The following is a 19990-nucleotide window of genomic DNA, read 5'->3' as shown; positions in this document are numbered from 1 at the left end:
TATTGTCAAGTCTCTGAATGTTTGTGGCTTGTTGTCCATCCAGATATGTTGTACAGAATTTGGGCGTGTGGTTGTCAAACAGGAGTTAAGTGACCATAAAGAGCTCTACACTGTTTTCAAAATGAACAATAATTTTAGATTATATTTTAATAAATGTATGCCATGTATAGGAATTATTCACTCTCATCGCTGTTAACGGTGCATTGAATTCAGTGATAAATCTTTCCAAATGAGGGTTCTTGGAAAAATTGGACATTAAATAATTTACATGAAATGAGCCTGTCTAAGACTGATAAACTCCACTGGTCTACCACTAACAATTTCTCTCCGTCATCTGTCTCCACAGTGTTCAGTAATCATGTATGATGCGGCAAGGGTGCCATCTCCTAAAGATGGTGCAAACGGGATGGCCCAGCCCATGGTCCCTGGGGCAGGAGCAGGAACGGCTGCAGGATCAGGAGGGCCGACGCCGACTGCAGCCCTGCAAGCTAAAGCTGAGGAGGGACAGCCAGGTACTGAAGAGGAGGGCGAGGAGCTCAAAGCAGAGCCTGTCCTGGTGAAAAAGCCCCACAGAGAGATTCTGGATCATGAAAGGAAGAGGAGGGTAGAGCTCAAATGCATGGAGCTCCAGGAGATGATGGAGGAACAGGGGTAAGTAGAACCATTGACCACAATACAATGGGCCACATGCTTAAAGCAGCTATAATCAATATTCTCATACTAACAATGTAAATGAGTCCTCGGCTTTATGGAGCTTTAAAGTGAGTTTTAGCAAACTGTTTAGCTGCCCAGCCTGTGAATTTACTGTTTTGGTTCACTCTCAGAGCTCTCGTAAGTGTTTTTGGCCACACAAGGCAGCAACTTTCACCTCTACCTGCACACTGTACACTACCTGCTCAGCACCAGACAGCACACAGACACAGTTAGTTGACTCGCTGGTGAGCATTTAACAGCTAATGAGCCACATAATTCCCTCAGGAAAGAGTGACCAAAAATTGAGCTAAGTGAGTGATTGTTGGACTTTTTCCAGGTAAATTCACTCCAAATAGATGATAGTGAAACTGCAGGAAAAAAAAAATGTTTGATTTAAATTGGAGTTTGATGATGACAACAATCAACTCAAATGAAGAAAATCAAACAAAACAATAAACACAATTCTGTTCACTGCATCATCATCTTGGTTTGCAAATTTAGAATTGTTTTGCATCTATAATCACATCAAAGTATTTCAGTATTAGTTTTACCATGATACAGCACTGATTTGACTGATTTTATTGTTGTAAGACCCCTAATACAAATACTGCCACTGCTCCATTTGTAACGTTTTTGTCTGCTGATTTGTGACAGGGGGACTTGAAGCTCCAGAGTGAGTCTTTTTCATTTTAAGTGTCATTTTTTTAATGAAACTTGCCCAAAAACAAGTAGCTAGCAATTTGTGGTGTTTGATTTTGCTTAAGATGATATCTTGCAAATGCACAGCTACTCATGCACAGTTGGCATTCATCAAGTTCAAACAAGCACTTTGTGCAGTAAAGATATGTTAATGAAGCCGAACAGTTGCATGAGCCTCGCCGAAAAGAGACAAACAGAGTTTTTGAATAAGAATAAGTCCATGTTCTTGCATTAAGCCCAGTATGTATGAAGCACAAAAACTAAACAAGCGAATAATAAGCACTCCAGCCGCACTGGGTATTTGATGTCAAGTGACATTACCATTTTCACTGAAACAGTAGTTTCTGATCTTTCCTTAACAATTCAGTTATCGTGGAGCTGTTTGGAGTGCAAGCCATGAAAGCGTTCTCTGTGTAGTAGAGAACTTGACATTGACAGGTATGCACCTGTAGGGGTACTGAGTTCACAAGCTGCAGCAAAACATTACATTCAAAATCTGTTGCCTGCCAAAAGTCATTTTTGTTGTAATATTGGAAAGGAAGAAACAAGCCCCTGCAGAGGAGTGTAGTAAACATAAGGGGCGGCGGTGCATAGCAGCTGTGCTTTGTTGATATGGCCATTTTTAGCACCATGGTATGGAAATGGGGTGGCATCAAGATGAATGTATTATCAGCATTGATAGCTGGCATCTATTATGACAGTAATATTAACAGTTTCACTGTTTTCTTTCCCTTTAAAAGAAGTAGATCCTCGTATGAAGATCATTTTGTGGTGGAGAGAATGATGTGAAACAACTCTGCCAGAAATAAAACTAATGTTATGTGGAAGGATGCTCTGGTCCTGACGATAACTGTGTCCTGGAATAAGGAATTGTTCAGTAATAAGTGAAGGGCTCTACTGGGACCATTTTGGCAGAGACCTGGGTGCTTCCTGCTTGGCCAGCAGCCGCATTTAACATAATTGGCAATGTTCACAATCAGCTACCCAGTGAAGGATCATGTCCTTGTGACTGTTCTAGTAGCTCCTGCATGCTGGTTGGGCACCTGTGAAGCAGGGAGGTGGTGAAGAGCCTCAGTGCTGTTAAAAAGAAGGGACTGGTTACTGTATGTGTGTCAGGGGATTCTACCCTGTCCCCAGTCCAACAGTGCCAGTGATTTGTGACAAGAACTACAGTGTGCTGGGATTTCAGCCTTAAAAAAACTGAGAAAAAAAAAGAACAAAAGTATTTATTACCTAAATTCAAGCTTTTGAATTGAATCTGTTCATGCATGTGTTGCTTGGTTAAACATGAAAATTATGTGGTTTGAGCAGGTGGGGGCAACAAATCCTGGTAATCCCCAGAACCACAGTTGCACTATGTGGGTCGTTCATAAATTAAAGCAATGACACAAATTCTGCTTCACAGATGAAAATGCCACACACACATGCACACACACACGCCATGGACCAGGGGACATAGCTCTTCACAATACGAAATATACAGCAGTTCTCAAGAATAGTAGTAGCTGCATTTCTGCCATACATGACGGTTACCAGTGACAGCAGAGACAGCACAGTATTTTGCAAATATATAAAGTTGTTAAAGCCCTCTTAGGCCAACCTGTGATTGTGTCCTTGGCTGCCAAATATGACAACAAGTAGTCTGCCCCTATAACCCAGCCCTGAGACGGTATTTAGGTTGCGGCTTGATGACCTTGGTCATAAAGACATAAAGGCTTCCCCTTGGCAACATTTCTGGGGACATTACATAGACTTGCATTAATTTCCTGGAGCCTTACTCTAACCCTGACCAAAACTTGCCTAACCCTAACCCTAATCCTAATGGTAACCTACACCTAACACGATTAATACATGCCCACACACACACACACACACACACACTATTTCCAGGGTTCAAACATAGAGAGAGATACATGTAGATTCATACATCAGCCGCAGCCATTTTTGCTTCACAATCTTGTGTATGTCACAGATGCTATGCTACCCATCCGTGACATCGTTGCATATTTGCAGCCAACACTTGAACTTTGTATTAATGGCCTTATCCTCAAGTAATGGTTATTAGTGAGGTTGCCATGGAGACAGCCAGCACAGAGCACAGCATAGTGTGTTTCATTTGCATGATATGTGTCCTCCAGCACAAAGTTAGGAAGGACTCAGTGTGTGCTCACGCCACGGCCATGAAAACTGCAGTGACCGCAGTCAGCCCTAATCCACAATCTCAAGTCTTCTCTCAGGCTGATCTGTGCGCACTCACACACACTCAAAAACTCACACACACACACACAACCACAGCAAACTCCAGGCTAGCTTAGGTCGTAATTAATGACGAGCTGTGTGATCCTGTGTCACTTCGGAGAATATTCACTTTTCCACTGATACCTCGTGACATTATTTCACATTACATTCGTCATTAATAGAAAGCCTGCTAATCCTTGATATGTGAGTGGGTGGTTTAATTGAATAAAAGGCAAGGTAATTAGTGAGGGGTTAAGTTATTTTTTTGGCTAGATGGGAGAGGTGGCAGGACCAATGACTTTCAAAGTCCAAAAAAAGTCAAGGTTTTTCTTTCTGTTTTCTCCTCTCTTTCCCACTGCTGATTGTGCCATTTTAGAGGATGGAGATGAATTAAATCAGTGCTCCGGGGTGGGGGGGGGGGGGGGGGGGGTTGGGGGGCTGGAGATGGATTAGACTTCCCTTTTCTTCCTCTCATTTTTCTCCCTCCCTGAATGTGACCAGGTTTGTCAGGCGGTGGGGCCTCATTAAGGCTGCAGGGTAATGGTGGAGCTGCGACCGATTGATGTGGCTGAATGGAAACTGCTGGACTCCAATAGAAACAAAAAAAACAGGGGGGTGCGTTGTGGCCATCTGTCAAGATCCACTCATCTCCTGGCTTGGAGTAGCTGTTCCTGGTTTGAGCGTGATGTAAAATGGTCACAGTGTCTAATGGAACTGTGTAGCGGCAGGCAGCAGCTTGGCTAATGATGACAGAATACAAGAAGAGCAGACACCCACACTGACCAGCTCTACTCACTCGTCAGACTGCACGGGCTCGGCTGGCAGACAGTTGCACTTGAAGGACGGCGACCACTCGGCTGAGTGTTAGCGCTCTGGACGGACTCGAGTCATCTTGTTAAGCTATAATAAAAGGAGAATCTCATTTGCCAGCTTGGCAGAGCGCAGCTTTCCATGCCTCTCCAATTTCTAATGTTCCTCTTTAAATGAGAGAGTGTGTGCATGTGTGCAGGATTAAGGGATAGAGTGGGGGATGAAACACAGGGATAGAGAGGGAGAGCAATGCCAGGCATTAGACACAATTAAAATGGTGGCTGGAGTCTGTTTTCATCTGCTGTGGATTTAAGCCAGCGGGCTCAGACTCTACGTCACCCCTGAGTCCCCGTCCTGACTGAGGCCTCGGTGAAGGATTAGGCTGGGGGGCAGGCTGGATGCCTGCCTCCTTCTCTAACTCTGCCAGCATGGCAGACACTCCCCACCTCCCTTTACACACAGCCCCCAAAATACAGCCGTGCTCTTCTCCAGAGATAGACCAGGATAAATAGTCTGTCGTGAGTGATGGCCTCACCCTGGGAGCCAATTAGATGGGCTCAGCAATTAAAAGAGTCTGTTCATTTAGCTGTTCAAGGCCTGGCAGCATCCCCCATTCATTGGTGCACTGAGTACTCCGCCGCTGCAGGGAACATTGCCCTGCAGCGGCGGAGTACTCAGTGCACGACATGCTGGAGGTTACATATAGACATCGGGCCATTTGAGACATGATCTGTTAGTGAAGCTCTTTGAGGAAATGATGCAAAACTGAAGCACCATCAGATCACACCGCATGCACTGAATTTTTCAACACCTTAGTGTCTACTTTTACACAAGTTTAGCTACCTTATGATTACATAGTCCGCTGACTGATTTCAAGCTCAAGGGCTACTCTATTTCAAGATTGTTTTTCCATGCTAATTGAGGCAGAATGATTGTGCATGATTTGGAACTCCTGTGGTGTCTGAGCCTTTTTCTAGCTCTATAATGAGCTTCTTCACAGAGCCCGACTTAGACTAATCTGCAGGCTCTCTTTAAAGACACGATCCCCATATAAGCAGCTGCGCAATGCATGCACTCACACACACCCACACAGGTTGGCAACAGAGAGGCAACAAGATGATGTTGTCCACCTACAACAAAGTGTGTGTGAGGCCCTTCTTATACATTCATGAAGCTGTTTGTACAACCAATGGTAAGAGGTTTTTCAATAAGAGGCACAAGACATTACGCCTTCTGCTTCACCAAGCAGAAAAATTAGATGTGCATGTGCATATTCAAAAATTCATATCTGTTCGTTTTAAAGTCTAGTCGAGAGGTGTTGCCTGGTACAAGCAAATAAGATGACAACATAACACAGAGAGGCATAACTGAATTTGTGTAAGGGCATACAAGAAAATTAATTCCAAGACGGAACAGTCTACAGTACATTGAGATGACAAGGAAAGAAGTTAATTGTAGTAGTTGGGCGCTAAATTGCTGCATTTTGGCCACCACTGCTGTGGTGTTCCTTTAATAACATCTACAGCGACACATTGTAAGAGCAGTGAGCAGCTAGGATCTTATTAAGAGAGCTGCTCTCAGACACTCCAAGGTCAGAGCAAATAACTATCTCTGCCTCTGTCTCTGATGGAGGTTTTCCTCCAAGCCTAAGCCTGCATCATAAGACGTTAAGCCTGAGTTCTATAAGACCCAAAATTGGATGGAAAGCATCTCAGGGAGAATGACCCATTTTATACATTGTCACTGGGGGGGCTCCCAAGCCAGTATAGTGGGTCCACGCTAGACAAAACAGCTTCAAGTACTGCTGTGACAGGGAGTCTTAGACAAGATGAGCAATCAGGAAGAGCAGCATTGGCTGATTGAACTGATGAACTGTGGGTGAGGTGAGAAGAGCAGCTTCAGTGAAACAAAGGTGTAGTACTCTCTGTCTGCTCTGTCCAGTATTTGTTATCTAACCAGAAAATCTATGATTGTAGAGAACATCAATTGAAATCATCTCCACTTGAGAGTTAAAGTATTTCACTGTGGCACCCGGTACATTGTTTTAAATCTGCCCCTGAAATAGAAATGCGGGGGCGTTCAGGTTTGCCTTCCCGCGTTCCCAGCACCATTCAATCTTACTAACTACATTGGCATCACTTTGCCTCTGTACTCTTTGCAGCGAGATTGATGGCTGCAGAGTTTCATAGGAGTACAGCTGCGCCTGGGGACGACTTGTGAAAAAAGGCTCTTCAGACATAAAATACAGAGACATCACTGGCACACACACACACACACACACAAAAGTACACACATGCACACACAAACACACACCCACACACGCCTCACGTAGGCACGTTCTCATCAAATCGATGACTATCAACATAAGGATGGTCTCTGGGCCACAACTATTCATTTTCCAGCATCGTGAGTTAATGGGGGGAATCTGTGGGTGCTCGGAGCTGTCTAATTACTCCAATCAAGATCTTTAATCGTGGTGATTTCTCATGGCTGGGATAGAGGGGAGCCCCTCGCCCTGATCGATGTGCCCTGTCTCTCTTTGCCCAAATCAGCGGGACTGTGCATGCTGTGGGCAAAGGACCTGGCCTAAAAGGCTTTCATTTGGCTCCACTTGGCTAACTCTGGCCTCTGAACCATTCCACCTCACACACACACACACACACACACACAAATCAACCATGAAGTGTCACTGAGAGTGACCGGTCCAATCAGCCCCCCCTCTGCACTGTGTCAGGGTGGAACAGATGGTGTGTTAGGCAGAAAGCAGCTACTTTACAGCTGCAAGAAGTGCTAATTAAATGTGCAGAGGACAGACCTGTTGTTTCGGTGTGCTCATCCTAATAGCTTCTGACAGACATCCAATATGTGGCCATTTACACAGATTGATTCAGAGCTCACCCTGGATTTTTGTCCAACTTCCCTTAAATGCAACTCAAAAGGTCTCTTGAACTCATGAAAGAAAGAGTCTTTAGTCTCAAAACATGGGCTTCTTTCTTTAGACTCCTTTGGACCTCCGTTTTTTTTTTAATCTCTGTGGGTGTACCTGCCCACCATTCACCAAGTTCCTACAGGCATTCAATTGCTGTGGGGGATTCTCCCAGGCCATACCTGTAAACCCTACGCTCTGTGTTGAATCAGCACCACTCCTGAGCATGCACTCCCTGACTTTGGTTAGTAAGGTAGACCGATCAAAAAGAACCCAACTTCATGCTGCGAAGCCGTGCAGAGCCTCAGAATCGAGCAATTCAGCGGGAGGACAGAGAGAGGGGAGACAGAGAAGCAGAAAGAGGAGATTCTGCAGGTCATATGTCAAAAGAGGCTTTAGCTTCACACGTTCTGACCCTTCTTTTCTTGCTTTAGCTGGAGTATCAACAGAAATAGCTGCAGGCACTAACATCCTAACCATCATCGGCACAATGTGAAGAAGAAAGCCCTACAGCCATGGTTTCTGTTTGGCCAGAGTGCATTCAGTTTCACAGCCAGTATCCTTTCTGAGCCTTCTCATCATTTTACCTTTTGTGCATCCTTCATCGATCCACAACAGACAGCTGAGAGCACGCCGGGACCAATGTAGAGTTGTCGGGCCTCAGCTAACGTATGGTGATGGCTCCTGCGCCGTGCATGGAAAGCCATGAATATAAAGTGTGTGTTTGTGGCCTCCATTGTGCTGAGTTGACAGCCTCAGGGCTGAGAGATTGCTGTACAGTGGGACCTGATGGTGCTGTCACACCAGCTGGCTTCTCTGTTGGGCCATCTTCCAGCTATTTCAGCTCTCCATCACACTTCTCCTAATCTCATTCTCCGCACCGTCAATGCGCTGATAGCACCTTGCCCAGAATACACTGTATCAGCTGCTGCATTTAATCTGAGAAAGGCAAACACTCTTCAGACTAATCCTATTTCCACACTGAAATGAGCCACTGGTTAATTTACAATCCAGTTTGTAGAACTGGTCCTGTCATGAGCCCCAGCAAGGAGAGGGAAAGAGAAGCGAGAGTCTATGTTTCAGTACTGAGTTGTGGACAGTTCCCTTGCACTTCTACATTTTGCCAGTGGAGCTCACATATCAGATGTTATCGCCTGTTAAGCAGGTAAATAAACTGCATTGCCTGAAGCATGCATCGCCACACAGTTTACTGTATTTTTGGTCTGCGGCTGTTTTTCATGTGTGTCAGGTCCCTTGGTTCCAATTAAGAGAAATCTCAATGCTAGAGCAGGGGTTTTCAAAGTCTGTTAAAAAAATAGTATAATTTGGAGGATAATATTGCCTTGGAGTCAGTGAGTTAGCTGTGGGCTACAACTTCAGCCCGGCCTATATTTTAATTTTCAAATCTGCACCACTAAAAGTATGCTGAATTTACTATTAGCAGTTCCTTTCTGCGATGTACCTGCAGACGTACAGGCAACCATCACTGGATTACTTTGATGCTGAAGGTAACTTAAAGATGTGATGATTCTCAGGCGCGTTCTGAAGTTGTTAAGAGTGTGTTTTACGTCTGATTTGCAAGTTTTGAATGCACGTAATTGGGGCAACAATGAGGGGATTGATGTCTGTCTGCTAAATATGAAGCTATAGCCAGCAGCTGGTTAGGTTAGCAAAGACTGAAAGCAGGGGGGAACAGCTAGCAGGCTCTGTCTGAAGGGAACATATCTGCCAACCAGTATTTTCTGCATAAATAGGCAAGAAGTACAAATTTTATAGGGCCAAGCGAGCTGTTTCCAGTCTTTATGCTAAGGCAAGCTAACCATCTATTTGCTGTAGCTTCATATCTCACTTACAGACATGAATGTGGTATCAATATTCTCATCTAAACTCTTGGCAAGAGAACAGATATTCCCCAAAATGTTGAACTGTCCCTTTAAGAGACGCAAAGAGAAGCTGTTGCCAAGTGTCAGTGCTGTGATAGACAGGTACGCAGTACTTTGGTTATTGCAAGGAGCTCACATTTCACGTGTTATCTCACATCTTATCAAAATTTGCAAATATGATATGTTGAGACTGAAAGAGAGGATGAAGTCTTTATTTGTTCTTTTTAATAGCAGTTTACTGTGAATACAGGCCATTTGTAGTGGTGGATAATTAGTGAATGTGAACACTACAGTGTATTATTAAAGGCTGCGGCTTCCAGTCAGTCTAACTCGCTGATGCCTGGCTCCTGGCCACATATTCACAGCTTTATTAATTCTCTCCCTGTCCCCTCCCTCCTCCGTCCTCTTCTCTCCCTTCATGTTTCTCTGCCTCTGTAGCTCATTACATTCCATTACCACAGCCAGAGAAGAATGTGGAGATGGTGTGAATACACCAGGAGATCAGCTTGGTGCGCAGTGTACTGTCAGGCTCAGGGACATGCATTGTCCTTTGAGAATCTGTAGAATTGGACAGGACAGAAGTTGTTTCATTCCCTTGTTCATACAGGCTGGTTGAGTCACTTTGTGTCCCTGGCAGAGCTGTCAGTGGATACAGTGGCAGGCCTGTGGACAGAGGCTGTTACTGTAGCCCAAAGCTGTATGCATGAAATATTTTAGGAGTGTTTGATTCATTTATTATCTACTACACCAAATAAAATCACAATGAAATGAAAGTATAGCTGATAGTTTGACAAACCACAATATACCTGAAATGGAAAAAAAAGACTTTCTCAATTAGAAAATATGACTTCAAATCTGCAGTGTGATTCAGACAGTAATTTATTTCATGTGTCACTGCAATGGTCTGCAGCAGTCTGTCTGTCAGCTTGTTGAAAGCTCCTCACGCCATCTCACAGTTACTCTCAACTCAGTGAGTGCAGAATAAAACGTGACAGGCAGTCCAGGCCGGAACAAAAAACCCGCCGGTATCGGGAGAGGTTGACAGTGAGTCATCAGAACATTCATCATTCGGTTGAGTGTCATTTTCATTTAGCACGCGGTCAGAGGATGCTCTTTGCCATTGTTCGGACTCTGTGCGATAGCAGGGGACTACATGGTTCCTACACGGGCATCTGGCAGTTCCGACAGATAACAATTAACTTCGCCAGCGCTCCTGCTGCATTCAGTGCTGTTATTAAAAGCTGCCGTTCATCTGCTCACTCCTCGCAGATTACTGATGAATGTGTGCCTGTGTTGGCTTCTACTAACTGTTGTGTCTTTATGTCCACCCTCAGGTACACGGAAGAAGAGATTCGACAGAAAGTGAGCACGTTCAGGCAAATGCTGATGGACAAAGAGGGCGTCATCACCAGAGAGGGTTCACACACACAGCCAGTGTAAGTCACTGTGCATCAGGTCAGATGTCGATCATGTGTGCAGTTGGGGTGCAATGCAAAGCTCTATCTTTTTATGTTATTTGTCATTTCAGAATAATATATATTGTAATTATGTGTAATTATGGGCCACTGTGAATCAATAGTTTTATCTTATCTTTAATCCATCATAATTTAGTTGTTCATTATATTTGTATTATTAATCTGAATCTTCATAATAATTTAACAAATAAGTGCTATGGACTAAAAAGTACAACATTTGCCTCTGAGATGTTGTGGAGGAGAAGTAGAAAGAAACAGAAAATGGAAATACTCAAGTAAAGTACAAGTACCTCAAAGTGAGTAAATGTACTTTCCATCACCGATATATGGATTTATACTGGAAGAGGCTGTGAATTGTCATTTATAATCCTCATATATCCAGTCTATATCTATAAATTAAGATGCCAACAAAATTTCTGAATTAACTCTATCTGTATTTCAAAAAGGGAAACAGTCTAAACTGAGTTGCACGTTTTCTTTAAAAACTGAAGGCTGGGATAGATGGGAGGAGGCCCAGATGAGAATACAGTTTGTTTGAAGTGTTAGTGAATGTACCAAGCTTCATGAGGATCACGAAGTAAAAATAACACCTGCATCAAGCATATTTTCAGCTAATTCATCAGAGAACCCGAAGAGTTTTGTATCCTTAATGGTGAACTAATTAAAATTGATACAAATGCTTTAAAGTAAATGAGTCTAATAAAACCACACAGCAGTAAATATCAAATGCCAGCAGAAATTGATTTTCAGAGGTTATGACTTCAGGCAGTCGGTTCCAAAGAATATGGACGCTAATTGTGAAAGTGCAATAAGTTTTAATATAAATCCTTGACTCCTGACTGATAAAGCCGCTCTCTGAGTACACAGGGAATGGTTAAACGCTGATGTTCTGAAAATAATCAGCCACATTTTAAAGCCTATTCTAAACTCTGCTGGAAGCCAATAAGGCAAAGATTGGCATGATAATTGTCAATTTGTTTAGTGTTCAGCCTCGCTCTAGCTTTGAGCGCGAGGTGGGAGGGCGAGCATCTCATCTGAGGCGTGCATAGATGGGATTAAAGGAATCAGAATAAATGATTACCGTGTCTTCTTCCAGATCACAGCGAGACACGCACACTCACTCACAAAGGCCACTGCCTCAGCCGTCTAAAGCACGAGAAGCAGCAACAGCAGGATGTAGGCGTGGCGGCCCTCCTGAGTCAGTTCGAGAATGATGGAGAGAGGCAGTGTGGTGGCGGTGGTGGTGGCGTGACCTGCTGTCTGTGAACTAATGACACTGATGCTTCCTGTCTCACTGACTAGACTAATGATTCTCCCTCCTCTGCACCTCAGCCGGTGTCTGACATTGGACCAGATCGCGCTGAAATGCGGAGGCAGGCAGAGGGAGGGAGTTATTGAGGACACTTACGCACACTAGGATGAATATAGCAAACATTTTCGCTGCAGAGAAAGTAAACTAGAAAAATATAGAAAGCTTTGTTTGTCTTGCTTTTCACATTAGTTCAATCTCAAGGGCACTTCTGAGTCGGGTCAATTTGGAATGTCAGAGCTTGCCTCAAATTCTGCAGCTTTCCCTCCCCAGAAAGGCCTTGATGTGGAAAATTGAAGATGGTTGTAATTTGCAGGGTTGTTATCCCCTGACTCCCCCTCACACTCAATACTCACCCAGGCTCTCTCTCTCTCACACACACACACACACAGCCACAGTCGTCTGTCTGAAGTAATCTTCGTCCCTCTGCCCAACAGAGTGCTGTTACATGTGAGGTGCCTAAATCTGAAGCATGATGTGACGCATGCCTCGATCAAGCCGCGGGTTAGCGCCGCACCAAAACTGTGCTACAGGCCCTAACTGACTGATACTCCTGGTGCTCACTGCCATCAGCGATAAGCAGATCAACAGTCCCCTCATGGATGGGTAGGGGACCCTCACAACAGTTCACATGTCCCGAACTAATCGTGTTAAACAGCCAGCAGTATGCATGTTTGTTCTAGTGGTCTCACATTAATGGAGAGGCTGTGTCACGGCCCTCTGTGTCTCTCAAACTAGGGTCTTATTTTTTTTTTTGGGCCTTTGGTCCTTTTTAGCCATCCTAGTGGCATGGCTCTTGGGTTGGCAGTGTCAGCCGGTCCACCGCTTTGGTCCAGACTGAAATGTGTCAACAATTATTACATTAACGATAATGAAATTTGGTACAGACGTCCGTGCTCCCCAGAGGATCAATTTTAATGACGTTGGTGATCCTCTTACATTTCCTGTAGCACCACCAGCAGGTCAAAGCGTTCACTAGTAATCTCAACATCTACTTGACGGGTTGGTACAAACTTTTGTACAGATATTCATGTTTCCAGAGTATGAAATATGACATTGACAGTCTTAGTCACTGAAACAGGAAACAAGAGAGCAAATATAATAAATCAAGGTAAGATGAAGTAATTTAATGGTGATACAAATGTATCATCTCTGTTAGCTTTGTGTATCCTGCTGTATATCCATAACTTACACAACTTCCAGCATATAGAGATATTTGTAAATATAAATAAAGGTAATAAGCAAAAAAATGTAGATTTTCTAAATGATACGAGGCTCCATCATAACCTCAAATACACACCTTCAGTGTGTTTGAATCTGCTCAGCTGGGAGATTGTATTCAGATGCTATCTTTTCCACAGGCACTATTGCTATTGACAGGCTAGGCCCCTCAGCTGCAGCTTAATACTCACACACTAGCAATAAACAGCCAGCAGTAAGCATGGATGTGCTAGCTCATAACTCTGTTTACCGATGTCCCGCATTGATTTCCTGCAGAATGGATGGGAACACAGAGCGAGAGAAGGAATGCAGTGTGTAAAGCTTCCCTGAGCAATTCAGGCTGACGCTCAGAGACTGTCTGATCAGAGCAGGATCAGTGGGGAAGCAGACCCTGGGCTTCACAAAGCCACTCGATACCTGAAATGCCTGAGGCAGCCGTTTCTTCGTTAGAAATAACAGAAATGTATTTCATTTCAATAAAAGTGGACCTACTATTCAACTGTTGTGCAGATATCTAATCTGAGTGCATCCAGAACATCAAGGTTGTTCCCCATGATCACAGAATTGATCAGCTCAGCTTAAAGCCAGCCTTGCCAATCCTTCATCTTAATATCACCACCATAAAGCAGCTGCTTTATTTGCGCCCACCCTCACACTGAGGAGTAATCAATCCGACCTCCACCTACCTACCTCCTCCCAAAATAACAAACTATAACTCTCTGCAGCAATAGAAATATATCCTTGCCTTCAGTGGCCAAGTGGCTGTCTGAGGGAGATATGAATGAGCTGCACTGCTTTGTGCTGCGGCCCTCAGGAGGACCTTGGCCGTAGTCCATCACTGCCAGGTCCCAGGGACAGTGGCTGAATTAGGAAGTCTCTTTCCTCGCCAGGGCACCATTAAGCACAGGGACACTCACTCATCTGCCTAACAGGGACGCTGTGTTGCTCACGATCAGGCTGGACAGATGTCTCTGGCATATTGGAGCATGGCTTCAATTAAGAGATTAGAGACAGGATGGGGAATTAGTTGATTTATCACTAATGACTAAGGATGGCGACCACTAGATAGTTTCCTTTGTTGTGCATTGTTCTTTTTGGCAGTGTGATTCATTCCTGGACCTACAGGGACACTAATGTTAGGAAGAAGGCTTGAAGACTGGCAGCTAAAATGAGATTTTCAATGTAATTCCAACAAGTGTTGTAAAGGTAAAGGTCTCATCTCTAACCATGGCCCTTCGACTTGTCCATGGTATGATCTAGCCTGCAAAGGTCTAGGGATTATGGGAAATGGTGTTTGTTAAATGCAGCTAAAACAGATGTATCAAACGAGTGCAGCTTGCAGTGTATGCAAGTATGTTCACTGCGACAATTTCTAACCCGACTTTGTTAAGTTTAAAATTCCTCCTCTCATGTGAACTGTGTCAACCCACACTGCTTACAGTTGTTTACTTCTTTCCCCGTTTCATTTGTTTTCTGAGACTGTTGTTTTTGTCGCTCAAGTCTGAATTAACATGATTTTTGTAACTCTTCAGTTTCTTCATCAGAGCGAGCGCTGTATTGTCTGTGCTGGGCTCCTACACTTATGTATGTGTGCAGAATGAGCTGTCATTGTGAAGTTTGGTTGTTTTGCTGGTACTTGGCCTCCCTGCCGTGCCCAGTGGTGCTCAGCCAATTAAGGACTCTGTTGCCTCATCTCTTCCTAACTAACCATCAGGCCTGTACCCTGAGCAGATCCATTACACACTCTCCTTCCAGACATTTTACACCACTTAGTTTGTCTTTTTTTTTGCACTTCCCCTCTTGATCAGATGTAAAATGTGCTCTTATAGTGTACCCCATGTGTGTTTGAGCTCCTTACTAGAGATGCACACTCCTCTGCTTTGTCATCTTCTTTCCGTGTCTCTTCTGTTCACCCACTTCGTCTCATTACTCCTGCCTGTTTTCATCTCTCTCTTATTAATTGAGGCTGCATGGTTAGTCATTGAGGTTATGTCTCTGTCATCATCACTCTAATCCAAATAACCTCTACATGTATTTCAATCTAATACATCTCTGTTTAAAAAGTACCAGAAAGCCCAGAGCATGACCTGCTGGGGATGTAGCAACACTGGGATGGGACAAGGTCAGAGAGATAGGACTGCATAAGAGAAAAATAATCAGTATGGTTTGTTCTTTATCTCTTTCTTTAGTCCACATGGAGCCTGCAAGGTCAGATCTGGTGGATCAGAGGAGGCCACATAAGAGGGGAGGGGGTAGTGGGGCAGGGAGGATTAGGGAGGAGGCTGCTGCCATCTGTCTGTATATACAATACACTATGTGTGAGAAACCAGTGGGAAGATATGAATCCCACAAGCTGAGCTGTACGAGTGAGAGAGATGATGATATTCTCACTGCTGGGGTGAGAGAAGATTACTAATGTCAGTATAGAGCTACAGTCAACAAAAAGTTTAGTGTGTGAGTATCGTTTTTAAGCCAGATGGATGTATACGTTCGGAACGTTCTGTATGACATTACAATATGGGTGAATATTTTTAGCGAGCAGTGTTGCTCAAGGGATTGGCGAGGCCAGCCCACCACTTTAAACCAGACTGAAATATGTTCATGGTCCCCAGAGGATGAATCCAACTTCTTTTGATGATCCTCTGGCACCACCGGCAGGTGTGGTTTTGAGTGACGTATCTCAACAACTATTGAATGGATTGCAGTGAAATTTGGTGCTGACATTCAAGTCAGAATGAATGACAAGAAAATTGGTGATCTCTTAATTTTTTATCTAGCATCATCATCTGGTTTGATTTTTAGCTTGTTGAATACTTTGGTTTATGATATTATGATATTCTGATATTTTTTAACTAATGAAATGTCCAGCTTAGTCTTCACTTTGGTCACAATTCTTTAAAAAAAGAAAAAAAACCTAAGGGCTCTATATCAAATTTTTTTGTCTATGTTATGGATTTACTTTAAAAAAATAACACCGCTGATATATTATTATTGGATTTAGAGTCTTTTAAACTGGCAAATATCGATATAAGAATTGGAAAAGACACACACATGCACATGCACATGCACACACTCACCACACTAATGACCGTGGACTCTTGTGTTTTTAGGGTCAACCACCTGCACTATCAGCCTGATGAGTATGGAGAGGACCCTGAACTGGTTGGCTATGAAGATGGAGACTATGACCATGATTACCACAGTGACCACAGGTAACGCACTCGTTCATATACACACATACTGTTTGATGGTGAAGTGTTGACCAGCTCTTACCCCTCAAGCGGTGAATTAAATCACCCACCTATTATATCCTTAACATCGCCTCTGGGCGTTTCCTTCGATAATATCCATAAACATAAAATTGATCTCAGGACAAATGCTCTTCAAATCCTCCAGCAACACTCCCACCAGCCAGCAGCAGCATACACCGGCAGGCATAGTCCATGAATGTTGTGTGTTACGGCAGAATGAATCGAGGAAAAGAGCAAATAGACACTTATTGCCTTTTTATTGGCACAGCAGCAAATAACTACAATCAGAAATGTATTCCTTCTGAACATTATGATAATAACAATCACTTGTAAATCATTTCTGCCTTCCTCACTCTCGATCTCGCTCTTGATCTCTCTTCCTGTGGCCAATTCAGAGTGAAGAGGAAATCAAGCAGCTCTCCATCCCCTCGTCCAAAGAAAAGGAAGAAGAAGAAATCTGGCCGCCGAAGGAGTCGGTGAGTAGAAACAGCTTCCACAATGAAGAGGTTCAATTTTTCTTTTTAGCCTCGTTGACAGAATAATTACACTGTGGTTTTGTGAAATGGGATTCCAATTATTTTGGCGTGAATATTGTGAATGAGCGATCAGATACTGCAATTGTGGAAAGGGGAAATAATCTGTAGGGAGTCATTAGCAAAGCATAGTCTCATCTTCCATTTTCTTTTGACAAGGTCAGCAAAAGAAATAGAGAATGAAAGACTGAGAGAGAGGGAAAAGCTACATTGACGCCAAAGAGAAGAAAGAATAAGAAGATAAAGGAGAGTGATATAGAGAACTGGGGACAAAGAGGTGGTGAGAGCTGTGATAGGATGACACCTGTGCTAACGATGATGCCTCTGAAGTGTAATGTAAGGCAACACAATGATGAGTGAAGGCCAGAATTTAAGCAATCCGAAGCTCATTTTGCAGTCATGGCATGCAAATGTTTCCCTTCTCTCCATCAATAGGTTTGGCAGCTCCTCACCCACTCATAGAGAGAAGAAGAAAAAGAGTGGGAAGAAACACAAGCGAGACAGGTGAGTGTGTACATACTGTGTGTGAGTGTCATCAGAGGCATGCCAACACAAGAAAGAAACCGTGGCTGTTCAAGGGTTCGTCAACAGTTGCTCTCACAGCGACAGACGTGAAAGAAAGACGAGGAGAGGTCAGGAGGAGAGAAAAAAGAAAGGAGAGGAGACAGGAAGGAGAAGGAAGGAAAGGAAGACATGATTCAAGCAAGAGTAGATAGAAATGGGGAGAGACAGGGAGGAAGAAAGATGAGAAGAAAAGGGAAGAAAATGTGAAGATGAGAAGAAAAAGGAATGGAAGGATGTAAAGAAGAGAGACGGAATTCAAGGAGGAGAGGAAGAAAGGAAGCAAAGACAGGATGAAAAGAAAGGGAAGAAGTAAGGGAGAAAGATGGGAGGAAACAGAAATGGAAGAAAGAGAATGGATGAACAAAAGGAAGAAAGGCAGGATTCAAGGAAGCGAAGATTGAATGGAAAAAAGACAAGATGAGAAGGAGGAAAAGAAGTAAGACAGGAAGAAAGAGAATTGATGAAGGAAAGGTGGAACAAGAGATCATCAACAAATGCTCATGCAATGCCTTGGGATATAACGACAATAAGCAATTGCAGAGTGCCCTCCTCCTCCTCCTCCTCCTCCTCCTCCTCCCATTTCTCTCGCTCTGCGCCTGACTTGGGGGGGACGGGGCTAAATGTGTTGCTCTGATAACCCAGCCTGTATGGGGGCGCACAACACAAGAAAAATGAGCCTCTCACCAAGTAGCTGAGCATCGCTGCACCGCCCCGCTCTTGTTTCCCACCTCTCATCCATCCACACACATCCGAGTCCCCCTCGTCCTCTCTCCTCACCCCCACACCTCCCTCCAAAGCTGCTCTGCATTGCAGGTACTGTTGATATATGAATAATGTATAAATGAGGCAGGGGGGGTAGCATGCAGGGTTCTTCCCCAGAGAGGCCAGCCTCCCTTGATGCTAGTCTCCTTTTTAAGGTGCACATTAGTCAGGGAGGGGGAGATTACTTTGATGCTGTCCTGCTGAAATATTTCATACCGCTGCTTGTTTTTTAATATACAGCTTTAAAATAACATGCCCATATGTCGCACATCTACAACCCCTGTCCCTGTAGTAGAAGGTTGGGTGATGGATTTAGCTGTGACCAGAGTGTGTTAGAGAAGAGAAGAATAATGAGCTCCTCATGTACAGTAGTCCCCATCTGATTCCCTCCAGTGGGGAAATATGGGCTGCTGCTGGGGCCACAGCTCTGAGTCACATATCAGCCACATACATTACTGTGACAGCTTTATTACTCCCCTTTCAGAGAATCAACACACTTTGTGCTGGCACTCCCTCCCCCTCCACCGCGTGCTGTAGGTGTGTAAAACAGTGGAGGAGATGTAGGGCTCTTCAGGAAAATAGCTCTCGCCGACAGGCCTGACTAATCACCATGGAAACTGCAATGAGGGTGAAAGTGATATGGAGGTGATGTGTCAGTTGAATGCTGAGGACTGGGGAACGGCCAGCCTACCCATCAGAGCTGTATATCCAAATATGTGCTCGAAGGGAAACTGAATCTCGGTTTATGATTCCTGCTTTGTCGCAGGTCGAAGCATCTTCTACACCCAGAAATTAAAAAAAAAAAAATAAGCGTGACATTCAGCACCTGTAGAATACCAACTGAAAAGCTCCCCGGGGACATCTCTGCACGTATGGATGTATGCACATGATTGAGATTGGTTAGCAAGGAGGGAGCTCACATGCACATCAATGTGATATTCCATTTAGGATTTGGCACATGAAAACATGTGATCCTCCTGCTGTTCACAACTACTTGAACATGTTTATAGTGTGGTAACTGTAGCCTGACACTGCCTCCTGTGTCAGCGTCTGTCATATTAAGAAAGCTGCTATCATTCATATACTGCATTTTTATCAAATGTACAGACATTGTGTTAAATGTGTCAGTTAAATACGTTGCTGCTAAATTAATTTCAACTGCAGGACACATTCAAGGACTTTATGTAGTTTCAATATTCTTTGCAGGTGAATATGAATATATCAAAAAAGGACATAAACACATGTGACTCACCAACTGATGGCGGCACCGATTAGATTTTAGGTTCAGCCTCCAGCATTTTTCCAAAATACTACCTCTAATGTCCTAGAATTTATTTTAAGAAGCAGGTTTAGTAGCTCCCAGAACCACCTCAGATCTGGAACATGGACTGATGTTAAAAACACTTTTTCTGAGAAAAAAAGGTAAATCTGGAAGAGTTGACCAGGATCAGTCAGTAAACGGGCTACTTGGAAGGCTGCTGGTCCACAGTTGTAGCATAATCTATATGAATTATTCAGTGGATGTCATGTAACTGTCATCAGTATAATGATTGTGGTGTTTTTATCTGTATAGATCTGCGTCTGGCTCCAGGAAAAAGAGGAGATACAGGTGTGTGTGAAACCAGT

At 43.8% G+C, this 19990-nt stretch overlaps 1 protein-coding gene across 1 annotated transcript in view; it reads left to right on the top strand.

Moving 5' to 3' along the window:
* Positions 1-353: 353 nt before the first annotated feature.
* Positions 354-19990, top strand: part of srrm3 (serine/arginine repetitive matrix 3) — a 35616-nt gene continuing 15979 nt past the window's right edge. Inside the window, exons 1-6 of the mRNA XM_041952749.1 lie at positions 354-651; positions 10584-10685; positions 16365-16466; positions 16901-16981; positions 17474-17542; positions 19938-19973. Coding sequence (XP_041808683.1) covers positions 359-651; positions 10584-10685; positions 16365-16466; positions 16901-16981; positions 17474-17542; positions 19938-19973 — 683 coding nt within the window. The 5' untranslated portion in view covers positions 354-358. The remainder of the gene's footprint in view (positions 652-10583; positions 10686-16364; positions 16467-16900; positions 16982-17473; positions 17543-19937; positions 19974-19990) is intronic.

This window comes from Chelmon rostratus, chromosome 14 (assembly GCF_017976325.1).
Source record: "Chelmon rostratus isolate fCheRos1 chromosome 14, fCheRos1.pri, whole genome shotgun sequence".
Lineage (NCBI taxonomy): Eukaryota > Metazoa > Chordata > Actinopteri > Chaetodontiformes > Chaetodontidae > Chelmon > Chelmon rostratus.
Note: the sequence above shows the minus strand (reverse complement) of the source record. Positions and strands in the feature narration are given on the sequence as shown.